The sequence below is a fragment of the Anarhichas minor genome, unplaced genomic scaffold, assembly GCF_050575085.1.
Source record: "Anarhichas minor isolate MPS153535 unplaced genomic scaffold, ASM5057508v1 ptg000027l, whole genome shotgun sequence".
NCBI lineage: Eukaryota > Metazoa > Chordata > Actinopteri > Perciformes > Anarhichadidae > Anarhichas > Anarhichas minor.
Window position 1 is genome coordinate 22,961,371 of NW_027466473.1, and position 15,805 is coordinate 22,977,175.

General features: G+C 41.9%; 1 protein-coding gene across 1 annotated transcript in view; it reads right to left on the reverse strand.

Moving 5' to 3' along the window:
* The window catches only part of rad51d (RAD51 paralog D), a 32,079-nt gene extending 18,172 nt beyond the window's left edge, over window positions 1–13,907 (reverse strand). The window contains exons 1-7 of the mRNA XM_076101425.1: window positions 13,495–13,907; window positions 13,355–13,416; window positions 9,825–9,943; window positions 1,041–1,122; window positions 710–844; window positions 493–588; window positions 261–351 (exon numbers count right to left, since the gene is read on the reverse strand). Coding sequence (XP_075957540.1) covers window positions 261–351; window positions 493–588; window positions 710–844; window positions 1,041–1,122; window positions 9,825–9,943; window positions 13,355–13,416; window positions 13,495–13,576 — 667 coding nt within the window. The 5' untranslated portion in view covers window positions 13,577–13,907. The remainder of the gene's footprint in view (window positions 1–260; window positions 352–492; window positions 589–709; window positions 845–1,040; window positions 1,123–9,824; window positions 9,944–13,354; window positions 13,417–13,494) is intronic.
* Between the last annotated feature and the right edge of the window lie 1,898 nt (window positions 13,908–15,805).

The window sequence follows — 15,805 nt, forward strand, 5'->3', positions numbered from 1 at the left end:
TCATTTCGACTCTCAAAATGTGAGAATTAAGTTGAAGCAGCTCCAAGGTTCATGAAAACAGCTCTTTACTCTCAATGTGACGGTTCAGCGTTTTAATGTGACGATCCGAACGTTTCAGTGTTACTGTCACACTTTCTCACGACTGGAACTTACTTATATGTCATGCTTGCAAAAGATGTATGGGGACCGTGTTGTGATATGCATTATATATTTGTTAGAGTTTACAGCCTCAGGTGGGATGATGCAGAAAAAGACATCACCTTCATTTTGTTTGCCTCCCAGTAGAGGAGCGATAACAGCCGACACCGAGTCCACGATCACCGCCTTGACAGAGCCGCCGCCAACACACGCCTAATACCAAATGTGACAAAATTACATTACTGAGAATTTGATCCGTCTTCTCTCATATGTTCCCCGGGAACAACAGGACTGTTGGTATATTCTAAGCAAAAAGGGAGGGGGGGGGGGGGGGGGGGGTAACCGCAAACAAACCTGCTGAAGTCTGCCACCGCGAAGACCGTACAGACAGTCGAGTAGAGAGAAGACGTTGAACAAACGGAAGATGTGGATCCTCTGAAGAGCCGCCATCTGCGAGATGACATTGTGTTTCACGTTGTGTTTCACATTGTGCTTCACGTTGTGCTTCATGTTGTGTTGTATAACGCCTCGTGTAATATTTTGTTCAAAGCTCAACCCTCCATCAGCTCACCTGCTCTTCTGTGTTACTGGTTTCAGCTTGCAGCATCTGAAGCAAGCGGCTGGCAGTCAGCCCTCCTGTCGTATCGATAAATATAACGCTCTGTTTGAGCTGGTAGGAAATGTGCACCGCCGCGCCGAAGCACACCTAGAAGACAAGACGGCCGCGCAGGGAATAGTTTATGATAGCGTGGATAACTTGTGTTAGCTAAACTCCGAGAAGAATTGTTTCAGCAGAGTACAACTTGTTGTTCTATAGGCGAGGAGGGAATTTCAAAGAAAAAAGAGGGAATTTATGAGGCGGAAATGATCAGTGATGGAGAGGGAAGGCAGGAAAAGCTCACCTGAGATTTGCCACTTCCCGGGCCTCCAGACAGCTCCGTTATCTCTCCAGTATACAAGCCGGAATCCAGCAGCTTATCTAAGCTGCAACAAAACAAGGTGCAATTTATTACTCACAACTGCCATCCCATGTAATAAACAATTAAGTCCACGGCCGACCGCGGAGCCAACAACAAGCTGCAGTTGGGTGAGGATAATAAAAACAGAGCTTGCATCAGGCTCCAGAATATTCTTCAAGGTGTTCGGCCAATTCCTAATTTCACTGCTGCTTATCAAGCACCGCCACTGGCTGCTCCCTTCAAATTTAATCGATCAAAAATACTTGGCTTTTCATTCATTTGTGTGTGTGTGTGTGTGTGTGTGTGTGTGTGTGTGTGTAGGTGTGGTTTGTTCTAGTCTAATGGGAGTGTCTACTGAAGATATTTGGTACTAATTTACATACAGTTCCAACAAAGAATAAAGTGAAAAACAATACATTGCTAAATGTAAAGTCTATACTTGTTTTAATATGCATGTACTGTTGTAATCAGGTGGACAACATAAGCAGAAGGGCCATTATTGTGTTTGTTTGTAATGTGATTTGATCCTCTTTATATGCTCTCTTTAATACCACTCTGCTCAAAGAATTCCCATTTCACCACCCACAGTCTGCACCTCTTCCTTTAGAACAGCAGCATTGGACGTGTGCAGATGGGTACGCTCTGTATTCACAGGACTCGTTGTGGGTTCTTTGGGGCTGCCGAGGTAAATCTTCCCTGAGCTCCACCTTCACACACCCCTGACCTCCTCCACCTCTCCTCTTCTTTTTATGAGTTCACACAGCAAGAAACTTACGCAACGAATCACTGGAGGTCCGTTCATTTCCTACCGAGCTGATACAGAGGTTTAAAGAGGGCCACGGTGGCACAAGTTTCACAATCAGCCGTCAACGGCCAATAGCATTGCTGTGCTACCGTAACCTCCCTTTACCGATCTCATTTCATTTAGTGAACAATAGTTCTGCTGAGCAAGTGCACAGTGGGTGTCAGGTTTCTTTAGAGCGAACGAGGAATTTCAAGAGTGATTTGCCATATCGGGCTATATTTTCGTTCTAAATACTTTATTCGGTGGTCTTTATAAAGGCCAATCAGAAGAACCGATCAGATGGCACAAAACACACGAGACAGTTTCTCTATTCGCCGCTAACATGGCTTCACTGGAGTTGTGTCTCTCAGACTGTAGCGCCGCCATTGTGCCTCGCGGTTATGTACGGACACGGTATTTAGATCAGTCACTGTGTTATGTGTGATGTTTAATCACGCAAGCATCCAACACCCGAGGTGCAACAACAACTTTGGTCCATTTCCCCAATGCAACACATAACTCGCACAGTTACGGGCTACCGCTCCGTTAGCCGACCGCATACAGCGGAAAAAAACCCAGAGGCGCTCAGCAAAACAAAAGCAGCGCGCACGATTCACTCTCTTTGAAAACAAGTACAAAACAGAATGTGTTCTGTCTGAGAGCCGAGTGGAAGCAATCCCTAAATCATGCTCTCAATTTTGAATTTAGCACCTCATTCAAACATTCAGGAGGAAGTTTGGCAGAAGGTTGTGACCTCATGATGACATCAGCAGGGTGTCTATATATACATTTATACAAGACCCTTGTGTAATTGTCTACCAGCTAATAAATGCAGCAGGGTAGAAACAGCAACCAGGACCAAGCCAGACAGCTGAATTACCCCGTAATAGCCGGCTCAGTCCTTTCGCAGGAGGTCGCCCAAAACTGCTCGGAGTCTGAACTGAGGAAGGAGCGCCTCAAAGAACTGGAGGAGGCTAGAGAGCAGGTGGCTCAGCCAGCTCGAAGAAGAGTACAAGGACAAGATCTGGGAGCAGGAGAAGGAGGCTCTTGGAAATGAGGTGGAGGAGCTGAAAGCGAAGCTGCAAAGTGAAACCCTCAGCGGCTGTCAGGAGGAGAAGGTGACGCAGCTTACCACCGAACTGGAGAGACAGGTGATGGAATCAGACTCTCTCCAGAAACAAGTGGAGACGAATGAGCTCCTACAGGAGAAAAACAGCACCCTGCACGAAGAAGTGAGGGAGCTCAAAGCGGCTCACGCAATCAGTCAAGAAAAGTTCTCAGCAGAGATCCAGGTTGAGAAAGATACAAGTGAAGCTCTCCAACAAGAACTTGAGAAGCTGAAACTTTCAAATACAATCAACCTGAGGAATGAAACTGAGCTCGAGGCTGAAAGAGAAAAGAGCGACATCCTTCAGAAACAGCTTGAGAAAGAGAACCAGCCCAAAGCTGAAAAGACCAAAGAAGACCTGGAGGCCATGAAGCAGCTGATGGCTGAGAAGAAAAGTCTGGAGGAGGAGATCAGGACCCTGAAGGACCACGTTTCTGAGAAAGAGAAGACTTATTTGAAAGACCTGAAAGAAAAACAGGACTCAACCAACCAGGAGCAGGTCAGTAAGCTCCAGGCTGAAGAGGTCTGTCAGGGCAAGGGCATAGAAGAGGAGCAAGACGAGACCAGGGAGCAGCAGAAGAAGGCTCTCATTGATCCAAACCCTGAGGTGCTGACACACTCTGAGGGGAAGAAAACCAAGAACGTTCCATGGGTTCGAGTAAGAATCCTGCAATGTAATGTAATGTAATATAATGTAATGTAATGTAATATAAAATGATAAAATCTATATTTAATATAATATAATAAAATCTACATTTAATACAGTAATATTAAAATGTTTGCCTGTTTAGTTGTACTTTTTTCCGTACAGTTGAGTTGATGACAAAGCATTCCACTTGTGTTGGTCTGTTTTTAAAGAATCTGCTATTTTGTTTATTAATTAATTTTTTCTATCAGCTTACAAGTTCCTCTACTTTTAAATGAGAGGTGAAATGGTGAAAAGAAACCAGCACCTCTAAAGCAACAGCAGTGCTGTGTGTGTGTGTGTGTGTGTGTGTGTGTGTGTGTGCGCGTGTGTGTTGAGCCTAAAGACAGTTTTCAATGTTATGAAGGCGGCTCTATTTTAACCTGGCTATATTGCCATGGCAACTTGCTGCTGCAGCCCTAACAAGAGGACTACGGAGCCGGATTTGGGATCAGCGAGGTAACTTCAGGGTGATCCCTGGTCTTACAGTCTTACGCTGGTGGTTCACTTCTTAGCGGGGTGGATTGCTAAAATGGAAATTAAAGCTGCACACCTAACCTGTGGAGCAGAATCAAATATAATACAGAGCATTGGATCCACAATAAAAGTGTATTATTATTATTATTATTGTAGTAATAGGGAGATGTGCAGAACGTGGTTTTATATGAGAACATCTGGTGCCAAAATGCAGCACTGAATACAGGGAAGCCACATTTGGGGAGTTTTGGGATATGATAAAGCCCCAAAAAGGCAATTCATTTGAGAGAAAAATAATAATAATAATATTTCCTTCAGCTTCAACAGGGCCTTCACGGCCCGACGTTGTCTCCATACAAGAGCCATTGTGTTTTGATGTTTATATTGTTTTAAGTACCAAACCTCTGTGCTTTGAGTGTTGACCCAAATATGTCCAAACACGGAATACCAAACAACTGCTGCACACAGTCAAACTCTACATTATTTTATACTGATTTAAGTTGCAATCTAGTTAGTGGAATTCAGTATTATTATTATTATATATTAGAAAAATACACATAAAACACGGATGCTTTAGAGAATTGAAGATGTATTTCACCAATCTGCAGGTATTTCCATCAGCACCAGCTGTAAAAACAAGGTGTGTTGCTATTGCATTTCTATTCGATCATCACCAAGATAACGTTTTCCGTCGTACCGCTTTACCCATCTGTTCTTTCAGCACTGGAATGTTTTCATTGGTCTGTGATGACGTTCAGCGATCTGTGTAGTTTGTGGAATCTCATCATCTCCGCCTGCTCGTGTGGTGACGGATGTCACAGCGGTGCAGTTGAATCTACATAGACGAGGTCCCTCAGCTTGAAGGTTAAGCCTCGCTGGTTAAGAGCGGCTCTCATCACCCACAGCGTGATCGTGAAGAGGAGAATTGGTGGGGACGGACATGCTGCCATTATTCCTGCCTCCTCCGACGATGGAGCGAAGAGAGTTGCACTGTTGATGAAACAGCAGGTTGTGTTCTTGTAAGAGCTGCGAAGGATGAAAGCGATTTTCCTTGAAGAGGCACAGATTCTGAGGCTGCACTCAGCAGGCATGCACCGGTACCGGTACTGACTCGATCGGTTGGATCGGGGCAACGGGGCCAATCAGCTCAATTCTATGTTCATGAAATGATATACATTATAAACTGGAATTTTAATCCCTCTTTATATTTTGACCAATTTGTTAATGCAGCAAAAAGGTTTACACTTGAATTGAGTTTTTTTTACCAAGTAGCTGGTGTACAAATGTATTATTTAAAAAAATAAATCATACCTATCTATTTATTTATTACATTCGGTTTTACAAAGTCGGGAATATTTAAGTCAAGCCTGATGTTGCCATAAAATATTGATCCCAGTCTCTTCTACACAGTGAGGCAAACACAAGCAGCAACCTCCAGACAAGTGAAGTCAAAGCTTCATGTGTTAAAGCTGCGTTCTCTCTAGTGTCCACCAGGGGGCGACTCCTCTGGTTGTATAGAAGTCTATGAGAAAATGACTCTACTTCTCTCTTGATTTATTACCTCAGTAAACATTGTAAACATGAGTTTATGGTCTCAATCTCTAGTTTCAAGTCTTCTTCAATACAGCATGATGTTCATTTAGTACATTATGGTCCATTTAGAGTCAAACAGACCATAAAGCAGGGGATGCTTTAGGGCGGGGCTATATGGTGATTGACAGGTCTCTACAGAGCAGTATACAGCGTCTCTATCTCACTCCTTTGCATTCCAAAAATGGTCACTTACGGTCACTGGTTGCAAAAAACAAGATGGCGACGGCCAAATCGGCAAACTCAAGGCTTCAAAACAGTAAACCATAAACCAATAGGTGACATCACGATGACTACATTCACTTCGTATATACAGTCTATGGCCATTCCGTCAAACACTGGTATTGGATCGGTCCTCATTATCGGCTGATACCCAAAGCCCAAGGTATCCGTGTATCAGGACTAAGAAGCTGGCTCGGTGCATCCCTACTCATCAGTGACATCAGAGTACTGTGCCGTCTTTGGACCTAAAGGTCTTTATCTTAGTGTATGACTGGAGAGGAAGCAATGACGAGGCTCGAATTCTGTTGTTAAAATGATAACTATCTATTGAATGATCCTCCCCGTGATACCTTGAATTCTTGAAGAAAACTGGTTTACGAGGAATCAAAAAATGTAGAAAAGTCGAAGTAAATGGTGAGGCCGCGTTTAACAACAGCAAAACTACATCAAGACATCCGTTTACAAACTCACACATCTCGTTAAGCATAATCCAAGTCTGATTTATCAAGTCGCACGCTCTCTACTTCCTGAACACGTGGATCTGTTGCTAAAACCATACAATCTAAATCACTTTGGACTAATAACACATCTGTGCAAGACTGGTTTAAGCAGAAGTGTTTTAAATAGTGAGGTTTTCTTCAAGGATTCAAGGTCACAGGGTGAGTAATTGGCATACAAATGGTGATTATTCATTCTAGTCTAGTTTTGTTGTGACACTTTGTTATCCCTGTGGACAGACATTTCCTTCCTGCTGCCATACCCAGAAATCTGGATAATAATTGAAACAAACAATGGAACTAAACAGCGTCACACTGGTGTCTTTTGCAGCTTCCTTGTAAAGGTGGCTGTGGGCTCATGAGCATTTCTAATGACAAGGGTTTGACAGAAGACATTATTTGCTCTTTTTAAATAAGGTTTCAAGTGACTGAGGCTGAATCTTATCACTTGATCGCACCCAAACATTTCTACAAGCAGCATTATAATATCAATGTGTCATTACACCATCAGGTGTTGACAAAAATATTACGTGGGCTCCACAAGCTGATGACAGCAATAAAGCCATTATCATAGCTTATCATCCACCCTGTTGGTTTGACAAATCCCCGCAGCAGCAGATCTGATAAGGTTTCTTTCTGTTTGTCTGTGTTTGATTCTCTCTCTGTGGCTGAAAACAAAATGAGCGCCATTTATCATTCGTTATTAAGGATTATACTGCATTTGTTTGTTCGGACTTGGGCTGTGATGGAGGTGTGTGAAATGCAAGTAGCATTAGTGTGCTTCTGTGCTGTCAAAGACGTCTTGATGATATTTAAGGAGACAGCTAAATAATGGTTAAACTCTTGTTACCTACCTACTGTGCATTTCAACATAGAGATGTAAGTATGAAGGTTCAACACCACTTTTGGTTATTGTTATTATGTTATGTTTGGAAGGTTTTCTTTGAGCTCTTTTGATTTCAAACTGACATTTCTATTCGTTGCTTGAAATAAGACCAAAAACTCTACGTCCATCACCTTCTTTTTATTCCTTTCTGGGCTCACGACATTCATATATTGTGCATATATCAAAGAGCCGGGAGAAGAAAAGGGAAACAGACATTCAAATAATATGCCAAAAGGTGTCGAGCAGCCGACGTGAGTGAGAAAGCTGAAGAGAAGTCCAAACAGTGTTTATAGCCTTCAGGGCTTCTGGCTTCATCTCATTCAGGCTGCGTTCCCTCAGAGAAACGCTGCTTTTATAATGAATATATATATATTTTTTTTTACATTCGGTTCACTGATTCTGTTGCAGAGACCAGCGAGATCTTCTCTTCCGTCTATGCAGCCGATCAGCTGAGAAACCTGTCTTCACACTCAGCATTAGCCGGTAAAGCAGGAAATATCATCCTGCATCAACAGATTACAGAACCTACAGCATGTATTACAGGGCTGATGTATTGGGGGGGCCGAGACCCCTTGATTGACACTTGAGACCCCCTGAAAGCCTCAATTACTTGGGGTCCCTAAATCATTAAACAATTATCTTTCACTTCGCAATCATCACTAAACTGTCTCTAAAAGCCTACTAACGCTCAGCAGCTTTCATTATTCAAACTGCAAAAACACGTAATCACAAATATGAATAGTGAGTGTGAGAGACGATCTTCAGCTGTGACACAGTCAGACAAGAGACGCGTTACGTCTGTTTCTGGACCTAAGTGGATGCATTTGATCCAGTGCCTTTCGTGAGAAGCTGGGTTAAAGCAGGACGTCGTCTCTCCTCTTCTTGGACACCAGGGCGGCGACTAGAAGAAGAAGCCGAGCCGAGGTCTACGTATCGGGTTTGAGCGTGTGCATGTGTATTCTGTCACAGGACGTAGTTGTGCGAGTGGCCTTATTGTTAACCATATAATCCTTAGTGAGCATCCTAGTTGCCTTGGCTGGCATCCATTACATCCCGTTTACGGAGTCTGTGGAGGACTTCAGCAAAAGACTGGAGGCTCCGATTGCCACCAGTTATTTCTCACACTGCTGCACCTCCTACACTTAGTGTATGTGTTTTTATTCTGTCTCTGCATAAACCACGAGCCCTACTGACTGTAAGTGTGACACCGTGGACAGCAAAGAGCATCATTCACCAGTTCATCTTCTCACCAGTAGAGCGCAGCCAAGACACACCAATCACACATGGCTGATTCACTTTCATATCACTAATCCACAGCACTAACTCATTTATGAAAAGCACTTAAAGAGGAGCCACGGAGAGTAAAAAAACAAACACCTGTGGTCATTAATTATGCTGTAAGAGTGAGTTTATGTGTAGAAAAGATACTCTGGTATAAATGATGCCATGCTGGCCCATTTCACAGAGCTGACCCGGTCCATGTGTCCCGGCTGAGGAATACTTCTGAGGAATTGATCTGCTCCGCTTTGACTGCGTTCAGATAAGTGTGAGGTCAGCACACGTCTCATTGGGACGCTCTGTCTCTCAGCAGGGCTGTGATCCTTCAAGTCATTTCGATTTTAACATGTAACGCCAAAATGTTTTGAAGGACTTGTCAGCGATGTTCTGGTTGTTTTTTTTGTGGAAAGTAGTCTAGCTCGAAGGCAAGTTACTGCAGCTGATATATATCAGAAGCCACTTTAGGCTGCGTCTACGAGCCAAATGGAACAAGCGAAGAAGTCGCTCTCGCTGCTAAAATGTTGCACACACGCCAGGTTTAAAACACTCTGCTGTATTTTTAACTGCAGCTGCCACACTCCACGTGCACTTTCTACTTGCACAGTTCAATGCAAATTGGATTTTAACGGCACTGAAAAGACTTTAGTTTGACAAAAATTGGATCGATGAAGAGGAATCTGGTTACAAAACATCTTGTGATGCACAATACTATTGATCTGATGTGTTTCCCTGTGACTGTGGACGGTCTGTGCTGGTCTGCAAAGCTGAAGAGCAAAAATGTCAAAATCGATGCACCTGACTTAATGATGTATAAAATGCAGCCGTTGCTCCAACAATGCTGGTTTAAGCACAAATTAAATAGGTGCAACATGTAAATTGTTTTGTTTGCATCGACTATGTCCTGCAATTTTCCAAACACACAAAATACCGCTACTACTACGACTACGCAAATCAAATACTTTAATCTGAAATATCATCAGGTGGCACTGAAGAAGAAGCCACGACATGATAAGCGTCACCACAAATTCACTTTTGCCTCTAAACTGAACACGTTTAATTCAATATGTGGAGAGCTGTCCTTAGGAATACATATTTGCTTTTGGAGGTGAATCTTCCTTTAAGCTCTTGTGGCACGAAGCCCGCCGTTAAATCCCCGAGACAAAGCAGTGTGCTGTGCTGTGTGTGCAGAATCGTCTTTACCTGGGATTTCCAGTGGAGAGGATGGCTGTCGAGCTCAATAGTTCTTCATACAGATCAGCGCCTGACACGGGGAACGCCGTGTGTTGGGCCAGCAGCACTCGGCGGATGGCAAACAGAGCCTGAAATAGAGAAATGTACAGCACATGAGGGTCGCAGCCAGGGACGGGGCAATATCGGAGTGTGACTCACTCACAGTAAGTCGATTGTGGTGAAATTCCATTATCGGGAAAATCAAGAATATTGTCACATGAGTGACAATGACGGTAGAGAAGTGAAAAATACAGCGTGACTTTAAAAAAAGAACAGACTCACAAAACCAGTCACCTAACGAATAGTTGTAACTTCAAAGAGAGATGATTTTCTTTCATTGCTTTGTGATCGTAGATTTACGAAGATATACTTCGATTCTTTTGCTGCTTGACTAGACTTCACTGCAGATTTTGGAATGACTTTAACCTAACTAAATAGTACTAAACTATGTTTACATTTAGACTGGATTATGTCCAACAACAAACATCTACTCAGATGGGGGGGTTGCATTCTGGTTATGCATCGATAGAGCCCAAAACAGGCCTCCATGACAGATTGTCAATGTCCACGGGAGCATGTATACAAATCAAAGGACAACATCATTAGTATGGAGTATATTCTGTATGCATTCATACTTGACATGCATCAAACAAACTGATCTCATATTGTATGCGTGTATTATGCAGCTGAAGGTGCACGGAGCTCGCTGGAGCGTGCGCAGCTACGTCCTGCAAATGAAATAAGAGTTTTTAAGGAGACCCGGCTCCTCAGAAGGTTCTGTGCAACAAACCATGGAGGGCTTCAGGTTATAGCGGGAGATAAGAATGCTACAACTGTTTTAAAAATATCACGCTGCACTCTGCTCACATACTCTGACAAATAGTCTTTTTTTTTTTTTTTTTTTTTTCTGGGCACAAAAAGGATGTATTGCAGGTCTAAATTGAGTGGAGAAGTTTCGATACTCTTGGTAGCGGGTTATTCTGATGAGTCTCTTCCTCTTGGCAGAGCGGGTTTCCTCCTGCCAAGTTCATGTCCAACAGCATGAAATGTATTTTGGGAAAATAAGGCAAATCTGTTGGGTCTCAATTAGTGCGAACACTGTTGCCCCAATTTGGGACGTGGGCTCATAGGATGGATGTGTTTTTAGATAGAAAGCTCGCCTCGAGCAGCTTTAGTTTCAGGCTGCTTTCAGTCCGATGAGCATGTTGGGGAGCATGTTGGGGAGCAGGTGACCTCGCGTCGACCTCCTAGCCGTTGTAATGTGTGTGTGTGTGCACATCAATGGTTCAGATCAACAGCAGGAGTCCGATGGACCAGAGGGAGGCGGGTCATCAGCTCAGGGGATGCCTGCAGGCTGAACAAGCTGGTCAGGGAGTCTGGCTCGGGCCACTAGCATGAACCTGAACCCCCTGCAGGCAATGTAATGATCTCAATGAGAGGGGGGGGGGGGTACTTCCATTTATTCTGCGTTGAGTCATTGGAGGATCTACAGTCACAGAGGAGGGAAGTTTGATAGTCTACATAAAGTATGGATAAAACACCGTGCTATACATTTCAGACTCTTCTAACGTGGCTCTCAGATGATTTTCCTGCACGTGTTCAGGCTGCACGTACAGACAGAGGATGTGTTGCTCACTGAGAAGCTCTCACTCATCTTTCCACCTCGAAGGCTTGGGTTGACTCCCGTGCCCTGTCCACCCACACAATTATTCACTGATACACTTTTATCTAGAAGGCCCTTCTGGGTCACTTTCCTTAATAATTGCACTCTTATATCTCTGAAAACGTTTGGAGGAAAACACTATTTATGATCTAAAAAAAAAAAAAAAGTTTTCCGTTATCTATAAGAGGTCAGAACTGAGTTAGGCAGAATTTCTTTCATGATCTCTGCTCTCGCTTGGTGGTTCTCTTAAACTAAAGGAGCTGGCCTCTCCTCGTGGGTTCAATCTGATTATGGCCCAGCCAATGAGACTTCTGTTTTACTTTTGCTTTCCTGATAGCTAGAAACTTTTCTATTGTTTACCGCTTACTGTACAGGTACAGTTATATTAAAATATACTTATTTTACTTCTAAATAGATGCATTTAACTATTTTTCCAATGCAACTTCTGTTTTATCTCAGAATCACCTTTATTGGCCGAGTATATATATGCACGTACAAAGAATTTGACTTTGCATCTCCCTCAATGTGCTGACACAGAAATAGAACATGGACAAACAAAGGTAAAGAATAGACAGGATTGTTACGTGCATAAGTACTGAAAAAAATAGGTGTAAATATTATATAAATATGTGTAAAAAACACCAATGACCAACAGTAAAATAAGAACTAAACGATCTTTCTACAGGTCAAGTGATCTGTAAGCTGTAAGCTAACAAACAGTGCAAAGGAATGAATACTGTGTGGATGTACATGGACTGGATGACTATTTACAGTATGTACAATATACAGTATGTGCAGTGTGTAGGATTTATATTGAAATATCAATATTGCAATTTATATCTACAAGAAACGCTGCAGTCTAGTTGTAATTGCTGAGTTGGTAAATACAATTAAATGTAGAAAAACAACTTTGCCTGGCTCGTTAACCAGGCGACCTCGCCTGCCACACGTGTACAAGCCCAGTGGGAGGTGTGCGTACACGACGGCTATCTTTTCTTCTTAATTGTAGCTCACCTAACTTGTGCTGCGTGTGGGTGAAACTTTGTGAAAGATCAACATCATACTGGTCAGAGCTTCCCACTCTGCACTGTCGCTGCCAAGAATAACGTGTGGGTGTCTTTGGTTTTTTGATTTGTATTCTTTCCAACACTGTCTCCAGTGATGTCCGTTATATGTTACGAGGAGGATATGTTTGGATTAGGGGTTTAGTTGAAGCAGTGCATGTTTTTTTAAACACCTCCTGGATTTAGAGAGTGTAATTATGTTTTTTATGGTTTAACTGGAAACTGACAATCCAATCTGGTGGTGTTCACTCACTGACATAAGAGATAAGATATAGATCTTTATTAATTCTCAAGGAAATTCTTCAGAGTTTCATTGAAGATTACAAGAGAAGAACAGCTAAACAAAAACAATAGAATATAAACATATATAAATATATATAGAACAATTATTAAGTGTAAAGTAATGAATACCGACGCCATTGCAAAATAGAACATAATAAGAGTAAGGTAAATAAATAAAGTAAAAAATTCAAATAAAATACAAAAAGTAAAATGCAACAAAGAAGACTAAATACAAGCGTAACAATATAAAGTGTATAATAAGTGATATTAACACCAGTGGCTGATGGAAACTAAAATAGAAAAGTAATATTGAGCACGATATTGAGAGAGACAGTCAATGATATTGTTGAAAGAAGTAGAAGAAAGTTATATTGCACATGAAATTGAAATGTAATATTGCACATGATAAGGTTATTACTGCAGAAAGTGTGGTCATGCATAGTTGTCAGGGTCAATACACACAGTATTTAATTAATACATTAATTAAATACCTTATACGACACAGTGCATCTCTGAGCAAGTTCCTCAATGTCAGATGAGACCACGTCCTCCACTGTGAAAACAAGACACCATGTTTGTTATTGTTGTTTTTAATTAAGACGGAAGCCTCTCCTCAACACACACAACTCACCTGTTGTAATACCAGCAGCACGCAGGTCACGGACTAAATCCTCACCCAGTCCAGGACACATTCCTTCTCTTAAGACGACCATGTTGTTGCATTTTTTCAACTGCTGGTTCACGTGAAACCTTTAAATATTTGCGCTTAAAGAAGAAGGCGGAAGTGAGGTAGCTAGCTAGCTTTACGAGCTGCTGCTAGCTACAGTTGTTTTTAGCTTTGCTGCTAACGTAGAATTGACGATATAACCAACTTGTTCTGCCTGCGTGGCCGCTGAAGACAGTAATAAATGACTTTCCCGAAAGTTACCGATGTTAAAAAAGCCCTCCCGTATTTACTTTTGACAGACTGACGCTTTTACCAAACTTTTTCGACTTGCTTTAACGTTACATCAATATGCGAAGGCTTCAATTTCCTCCTCCTGCTTGCCGTGGTAAAGTGCTCTCGCAATGCATTTGGGGTAATGTAGTAAGTATACTTCTCCAAAGTTTGTCTTAATATACAGATATACATATATACAGAATATACAGAAAATCAACGAAGGAAAAAAAACACAGATTCAACCCAACATAGAACATACGACACATGCAACATACAATTAAATTAAATAACTTTAAATAACATGTAACACAAACAAGTGTCATTGTCTATGACTTGTTCAGTTCATCTAACTCTAACTAAGAAATGTTTCTATGGAGGTGCATATTAACTCCCATGTGTCGAATCATTCAGTCTGTTCTTTGTTTCACACCCAGACGTGTGAACGTTTTTTTTTCGCTCTCATAGACTCCCTGAAATAGATGTTGGTCCTTCAGTGCGTTATTGGCATTCCAGTCATCAATAAAAAGGATTTTTGGGTTCACATTGTCCCCGCTGCAGGAATCAGTATTGGAAGTGTGGAAGTGGTAATGGCACTTTGGACGCCGAGGACACTTATCTGAAGAGAGACTTCTCACTGGACCCTGATACACACTGATCCTCACCAGCTCAAACCCTCATTGACTTTGGTTCAGATTGTCACTCTTCCAGTACTCTCTGGTTCAACTCATGACCAATCTCTATTTGTAGTTCTTCTGTCAGCAGTGTCCCTTGAGCAAGACACTGAATCCTAGCCATCTATTTTTATTTTTTACTAATAATCTCCTTTTATTGTTTTAATGTCCTATTCGCAGATGGCTGCATTGCTTCTTCTGTTAAAGCGCTTTTAAATGTAATACGATTCCTGCTTTATAAATAGCATCAGATTGATTTGATTTGATCCCCTGTGAGAGAAGGGGATACAAGAGAAAATATCTCAGGGATCAATAAAGAGTCCTGTGAACCATTAATATGCTAATATAATTCAATCCAAATGAATCAAATTAGAGTTTTGGATAAAGAGCTGATATCGAGTTAATCATTTCACGCCGTCTGCATGTATGAATACAGAAGTTCTACTTTGGTTTAGTGGAGTTTTGAATAAAACTCTGCAGCTCTGTACTCTCCATTATTGAAGGCTTATTTTGAAAAGTTACTTCTGCTTCCAGAATAGTCTCACGAGTACGTCGCCCTACCGAAGGCAGAGTGAAGACCCTCCACCTTACACACAATACGATGGAACATAATACTGTGAATAGTGTGCATGTTAAGGTTTACAGCAAAACATTCAATGAAGGCAGCATTTGAGTCAACCTCCAGTTCTGAAACGTGAAGCCAATGCTGAAGTTGCTTAAAGCTGCATTCTCTCTAATGTCCATCAGGGGGCGACTCCCTGATGGTGTGCTTTAGGGCGGGGCTACCTTGTGATTGACAGGTGTACCACAGCGTCAATCCTCCACAGTCCAAATATTGTCAATTCCGTTCACTGGTTGCAAAAAAAATAAGTTGGTGACTGCCAAAATTCAAGATGGCGATGACTAAAATGCTGAACCCGAGGCTTCAAAACGTCAGTCCAAAAACCAATGTGTGAAGTCACGACGACCATGTCCACTTTTATACAGTCTGTGCTTGAAACAGAATGCCCTGCATTGATATCTTCAACATGCGTTAGACACTTTATACACTTTATGTTGATCGTGTGTGTGCATATTACATAATATAACTTACATGTAATTAAATACATGAAACAAGATGGTAGAAAAACACAGGATCACAATTTGTGCTTTGTTGCAAACAAAAAAGCTTTGCAGCTGTTCAGTGCTTTGGACATTGTTTTGGATCATTCTTGTGACAGACTATGGATAACGGCTGACAGTACGTATGGCATGTTCAGATCTTGCACTACCTTGGCATTTGCAAGTGCCTTCATCATTTTAAGTGTTTATTGTGAAAAATAAATGTTATT